The 7,012-nt window shown below is 55.9% G+C and overlaps 1 protein-coding gene across 1 annotated transcript; it reads left to right on the top strand.

Annotated features, from left to right (window-relative positions):
• Positions 1-2,036: 2,036 nt before the first annotated feature.
• SOWAHB (sosondowah ankyrin repeat domain family member B) lies at positions 2,037-3,887 on the top strand. The gene has a single exon (XM_072336511.1). The coding sequence runs from the start codon at positions 2,037-2,039 to the stop codon at positions 3,885-3,887; it is 1,851 nt and encodes a 616-aa protein (XP_072192612.1).
• Positions 3,888-7,012: the final 3,125 nt, after the last annotated feature.

The raw sequence follows: 7,012 nt of genomic DNA, 5'->3' as shown, positions 1-7,012 counted from the left end.
GGAAAGCCCTCCAGTTTTCACTGTAAGCAGGGTCATGCTTGGCAGTGTTCTTCAAATACGATACCAGAGGAAGCTGTAAGACACCTCCTGCTTACGCTGCCATTCATTAAACCAAACGTTTTCATTTACTTAAACTTTTTATGATCCACCCTGTTTTCTTGTTTGAAATCACAATTATATGTCATTATGCTCCACATGTTTCCTCTCCACTGCTGCTGCCAAGGGCATGCTGCTATCACACACGGGGAGTGAGTGCAACCAAGGGCTTAGAAGGAGAAATGGTGTCTTGGAGGACTGTGCCAAAAGCAAGTGCAGGGCAATAAAATATTGACTTCTCAGATGTCCCTTCTCCCAGCACCCATTTCCTAGCCAGGTGAATGCTGATGATGGGATGCAGACACATTCTTGCACTATACCACACTGAAAACCAAAAGCAGGACATAGTACGGCATGGAAGCAACTTGCCATTGCCACAGAAACAAGCCACGTTCAGGTGTGCTGCAAAACATCCCATTCTTCGCTGAAACTGTAACTTCTAACCTAAAAAGTTTCTTTCGGGGCTGTTCCCCATATTGCAGAAGCTACAATCTAGCAGTCCTGCAACTCCACAGTGCAATCATCAGGCAAACCAGCCTGCAGCAGAAACTCATACAGCTTCAAGTCAGCAGTCCAAAAGCACAGACCTGCAAAGCTCAGTTACTTGAGAGCAGCACCATGCACATATCTGTTCCTGCAACCGCCGTTACCTTGATGTAGAAGTGTGTATGAAGCAAAGGTGTGCCATTTAATCCTCCATTCATCGATGTTTGATGAACGTTGATGGAGACCTACCAGTGGATGTCAGCAAGGTGAGTGATGTGAGGCAGTGGCAACAGTGCTGTGAAAGACAAGCTGTACTCCAGGCAGCCATGCACCACTGCCACACCATGAAATGAACAGCAGGCCAGAGAAGAGGGCAGCCTTTCTCTTGCAGCACGGTAACACCAGGCCCCATACCAATTTCAAGACAGTGACAAACCTGGCTGAGGGGTCCTACCACACCCATTGTATAGTCCAGATTTGGCACCTTCTGACTTCCATCTCTTCAGGCTGAGTGGGCAACATTTTCCTAGCGACAATGCCATCATAGGAGCTGTGAAACAGAGGGTCACTTCTGCTGGTACTGATTTTTGCAAGTGTGGCATGCAGGCTCTTGTTTATCACTGACAAAAAATGCATAGCTAATAGTGGTGACTATCCCAGCGAGGTGGTGGAGTCACTGAACATTTAAATGGGGGACACGCTTTAGTGGGAAATATTGCTGATAGGCAGACAGTTGGACTGGATGATCTTGGGGGTCCTCTCCAACCTTGGTGATTCTATGATTCTATGTTGAAAAACAGTGCTCTGTAGCTCAGAATTTACTCCAGCAAATTCTGATGTTGTACTCTTTGTATCTGTTGATGTTTCTGTGGAAATAAATAGGAGGCATTACTTCCGGAGTAACCTACATCCTTATGGTCATCCTGGAGCCTGCAGGAGAGAGGACTCCTACTGACCTTCAGCAGCAAGTGCTTGTTGAGTTCAGTTCCTCTGTGCCCCCATTCCCTGAGTGCAAGACAGAAAATGCAGCACACCCTCTCCCACCCTACTCATGCCACAAAGTCCTTGCTGCGGTGAGGCTATCACCTGATAGGTGCCCACCAGGGCACTGACCTTACCCACAGTTTTCAGCTGTAACATACACTCAGTGATGTAGTCACCGTCCCTGGAGGTGTTCAGGAATCGTGTAGATGAGGCACTAAAGGACACGGTTAATGGGCACGGTGGGGATGGACTGACAGCTGGACTTGATGATCTCAGAAGTCTTTTCCAACCTTCGTGATTCGATGACTGTACGACTCTACGATCGCCTCCGCAGCGCTGCGCCCATCCCCACTCCCTCGCCGCCGTCCCCGGCCGCCACCCGGGGCAAAGGCGCGGGAGGCGGAGAGGCGCAGAGGCCGGGCACGGTGGAGGCGGGATCCCGGCGCGGCGCAGGACCGAGCGGCCGGAGCATGGCGCGGGAGCTGAGCCAGGAGGCTGTGCTGGACTTCCTCTGGGCAGCTGGGGGCCGAGCCCCCAACGCGGCGCTGCTCCGCCACTTCCAGGGCTTCCTCCGTGACCCGGCGCTGACGGACGCGCAGCGTGGGGAGCGTCGCGAGCGGTTCAAGCGCCTGGTCAATGCCGTGGCCACCGTGCAACCCGCGGCCGCCGGCACCTCCAAGGACATCGTGCTCCGCCGCAGGTACCGCGACCTTCTCGACGAGGAGCTGCCGCCGCAGGAAAAAGAGCCGGAGGAGAAGAAGGAGGAGGAGGAGAAGGAGCCGTCCCCGCCGCCCCGCTGCGATCCCTGCCGGCGGCGCGACCACCCGGGGAAGGGGCGGTCGGGCGGGGGGCAGCCCGGCGGAGCGGCCGCCGTTGCGGGTTGCACTGCCCGGGGCCGCGGCGGGCTCTGCCTCGAGTGCCGCCGGGCGCTTCGCGATGCCGCTGCCGCTTCACCGCCGCCCCCCTATCGGAACCTCCTGGGGCCACCCCCGTACCGGGCGCCGCAGCCGCCTTCCGCCGGACCGTCCCCGTCCCCGTCCCGGTGCCCACAGCGGCCGCCGCCTCCCGTCGGGTCTGCCTCTGTCAGGTCCCTGCCACCGCCTGGCCCCAGAGAGCTACTCCCAGCCCGGTCACCGCTGCTGTCAGCGGGCCCCAGGGTGCCTCCCCTCAGCGGGCCGCCTCGAGCCCGGTCCCCACGGCCGTCCCCCCCGGAGCCATCCCCTGCCCAGTCCCTGCCGCTGCTCTCAGTCCCAGAGATGCTGCCCCTGTCGCAGTCCCGGTCCCTGCAGACTCTCACTGCCGGACACAGCCCGTCACCATCACTGCTTTTATCAGGCCCGCATGCGCTCCCCCTGCCCTTGTCCAGGTCCCTTCAGACGCTCTCCACCAGGCTGCCCCCATCGTCGCGAGAGGGGCCTAAGGTACGGACCTCTAACGGCCCAGCGCGACCTCGAGCCGTGCTGCTGGACACCGCAGGGTCACCCTTACCCCCAACCCTGGCACTGCCAGCAGGCCCCGGGGGGCTGCCCCCATGCTCCCAGCCCTCTCCTGCCAGTCCACTCCTATCCCGGTCTGCGCTGCCAGCATCGGACCCCCAGGGGCCACCGGCTAGCACCCCCCCAGCTTCAATACCTGTCTTCCGCAGCATCAGGTGCCAACTTGCTCTGCTGGAGGTGCCAGATGACAGAGGGAGACCTTTCCGTGCAGTGCCCCAGAGGAGCTCTTCCATGCATGTCCCAAGCCGGGGGCCAACAGTGCCACTGGGTCGGCGGGCGCACGCTTGGCTGGTGGCGGTGTCAGCGGGGCGCTGGGCCCACGTGCGGGAACTTTTCCTGGAGGAGCCAGAGCTGGCCCTGCAGCGGGACTTCATGTCGGGCTTCACGGTGCTGCACTGGCTGGCCAAGCACGGTGATGGGCCGGGCCTGCAGGAGCTGGCTAAAGCAGCGCGCCGAGCTGGACTGGCATTGGATGTGGATGCTCGGTCAGGCTGCGGGTACACTCCATTGCACCTGGCTGCCATACACGGCCACACGCTTGTCATCAAGGTGTTGGTGCAGCAGATGGGCTGCCAGGTACAGGTGCGGGATGGCAATGGGCGCCAGCCCTGGGAGTACCTGGGCAGCAGCACCTCTGGGGAGATCTGGCAGCTCCTGCAGGCGCCCCGAGGCACGATTATGTTCCCCACGCAGCCCCTGGCCCGTAGTGTGTCTTCAGCCAGCAAGGTTCTGCCGCCTGCAGGCAGGGCACCATTGGCTGCGTGCCTTAAGCCACAGCGTGGCCGCCGGGCAGCACCCCACCAAGCTGGCAGCGAAAGTGACTGATGGACAGCAGCGCTCAGCCCCTGCACGGGAGACTGGATCCAAGGGGAAGGCATGTGGGCAGGAAAAGCTGCAAATTCAACTGAACTTCTTGAAGAATTTACTCTTAAATTATTGCAATGAAACACTGTCTGAGTCTCTCTGCTCTCCCTGCAATTTCTTGATTTTCTGAGAGCAAGAGGATGCAGCTCCTTGGCTGAAAGCGTATCTGAACCTGGGGAATGACTCACAGAGTCACCAGCACGAGTGGGGTCATGGGCTTCAGGTCTCGAGCCGTGGTGTGACAATTGCAGTCTGGCCACAGCCAGGGCAGTGCTGGCTTTCTCTCCCGGGGATGGGCTGCTCTTGATGCTGGGGTTTGCAAAACACCCACTTAACACCACCTACATTCCGGGGAGTAGCTTGGGCTCCTTGTCTATTCCCAGCAGATTAAGCGATGAGCCCCTTTCCTAAAAATGCAGTTGGTCCAGAGCTGGCCTTCCGGCAAGCGTCCTCAAAAAGGGACTGGCTGTGGCAGAGGGCGGCAGCAGGAGAGACACGCGGAGGAGGCTGCTAACACACCCACCCCGCCTTGCAGCCCATGCAGACAGGAATGTGGGGCAGCACCGCAGCCCCGCTCCTCTCTGCAGCTTTCATCCCGCTCCCTCTCTCTGGCCCCACGGTCCTTTTCCTTTCACTACAGCACTCGGAAGCGGTACCTGCGCTGTGGCTACAGATGCCCGTTCCCATGCCTTAGGGATGGAAAGCATCACCACAGGAATCCAGGCTGGGCAGACAGGAAACTCGCAGTGGGTACATGACCAGAGCTGTCTGTGCTTTATAGGAGTTTGTGTGATGGGGACGAGTGGGACCGGGGCTCTGGGTGCAGAGAAGGGATGTGCAGTGTGGTCATTCCCGAGAGCTTCCAAACCACAAACCACCGCTGGGAATCCCACTGGACTTATGAAAAAAAAAAATGTGTTCTGCTCACTGATTTAGCAGAAATGAGCAGTCCAAAAATGCAGCGGCTTAACCTCACACCAGCGCTGCCTGGCTCTCCTGTAGATTCTGTATGAAGGCAGAGATGGAGCTAAGATCTACGTGACAGGGACACATCGCTGCCGGGCTGATGCTCCCACTGCTGGGCGACCCCAGGAGCAGCAGGTGTCAGTACCTGTGAGCGCAGGGCTGCCGGCTCTGGCACTTCGGGGTAGAGCAGTGCAGTAGGTGGGACTGGTCCTATATTTGAGGTATGTGCCTAAATGTCTGCAGTTTCGGGGAGGAACAGGAATCAGGGTGGCAGAACCTGACCCTTGCATAACATCCATGCTGGGGAATGCCTCAAGCCCTTGCTCAAGCACTAATTGAGATCTCCGCTTTGCTTGGGGTTTATTTGAAGGAGGATCTCTTTCCTCACAAAAGTGAACCTTGTCTGTCTGTCTCTGTGGCCATAAAAGGCAGCAGCCTTTTTGCAGCTGGGCTTTCTCCTTTTAACAAGGGAAAGGGATCTCCAAGGTCTTCCGCAAGCCTCAGCTCTTAAAAGCAACCTGATGATGGGGGCGCCAGGAAAGCCACCAGAGCCTTGACATCAGAGAGCCTCGGGGAAGAAATCCAAAAAGAAAGAGGATAGTGAAGGGGGCAGAGCCAGGTGAGGGGATGGAACACGGACATTTTGAGAACAGACGTAAGGTTCCTTCCCTGAAGTGGTCCTTTCCCCTTCCCTCTGTGATGTGAAGCACACTTCTGCCCCGCAGCCATCTGCAACTTCTGCAGAATATGGTTTCCCCCTTCATATCTCCAGCATTACAGAGACAAAGACTGAGAGGCACAGCATTACCTTGGGATTCTCACTTTACAGCCTTTCCATGACCTTTCTCCATGACGCAAATCCAAGGAACGCTTTTTGTCTTCACTCTGCTGCTAACCTTGTCTGTCACCCTTTTCAGAGCAGCTGTCACTCCTCAGCAGCACTTCAGCAAGCTGACAAACCTGGGAAGTCACTGTATGAACTTTGTAGAGACAGCACAATCCAGCTGTGTTCCCCAATTTTTAAGTTATAAAGTCACCCTTAGGAAATCTTGGGCTGCAAAGACCATTTCCTACCAGATCCAGTGTGCTTTGTTATCCTGGGACTGCTTAGGGGTTCTAGGACTGCTAAGACCAGTAATATTGCACAGCTCTTGCACTGCACAGCTTTTTATGGAAGTCGGTCACTGCTTGTGGGAATAACCATTTGCTTACTCTGCAAAAAGCCTCATTCTCCAGGTTTTCTGCTGGGGAAATAGGCACAGAAAAGGTGAAATTGATCTTTAGCATGCTGAGGATGGGAGGCAGAGTGATGCAGGCATCCTAAGTCATGTTCCCCAGCAGCAACCCACTGTGAACACATTCATGTGCAGCCTAAGCACCTCTGCTTCAACAAGCTTCTGTTCTTCTTGCTGCCTACTCAGCCTGCCTGGCCCCTTCCTGTTGGGTGCAGGTGGCTGTTTCCTTATTGCAGGTAGATGTGGCTCCTGTGCTCACACCCAACCCAGGCATCTGATCTGCACCACCCTGAGACACAGAACTCTGCCCTCTCCTCACACCACTTGGGAAACATGCCTCCTGCTTTACTAAGATAAAGTCCACCCTGCTGCTCCCCAGTGCTTAACTCACCAAAGAGGTGCTTATTCCCTTACAAAGGCCTTCTAAAGCTGGCGTACAGCTGAAAGTGCTATGCTATACCTTCTCACCACCTCCCTGCTCCAGGGATGAGTGCTGTCACACCGGCTCAGCAGATTGCTAAAAAGCAGACAGCTCAGCAGAACTGGACATTCATCTGAATCATGGAGATTCTGCTAAGGTCTCAATTATGTTCCCAAATTGCAGCTCTGATTAGACTCATGCTGCAGCCTTGCTAACAGAAGTTGTGCAGGTGAGCTGGCAGCCTGATGCAATTCCTCAGCCATTAACTATATTTGGTAGACTGTCCTTTGCTCACAGGTCTTCATCACTTAAGCTTGGTGGAATGGCTTCTCAAAACCCACACCTTAACAAGACCAGCACTTAAATCAGCAATCATTTATGCTGGGTGGTGTAAACTCCCATCAGAGTCATATGTTATGACAGACTTAAGATAGGAAGCTCCACCCACCCAGCAAATGAATGGC

The sequence above is a fragment of the Excalfactoria chinensis genome, chromosome 4 (genome assembly GCF_039878825.1).
Source record: "Excalfactoria chinensis isolate bCotChi1 chromosome 4, bCotChi1.hap2, whole genome shotgun sequence".
Taxonomy (NCBI): domain Eukaryota; kingdom Metazoa; phylum Chordata; class Aves; order Galliformes; family Phasianidae; genus Excalfactoria; species Excalfactoria chinensis.
The sequence above is the reverse complement of the archived record's forward strand: the minus strand, read 5'-3'. Positions and strand labels throughout refer to the sequence as shown.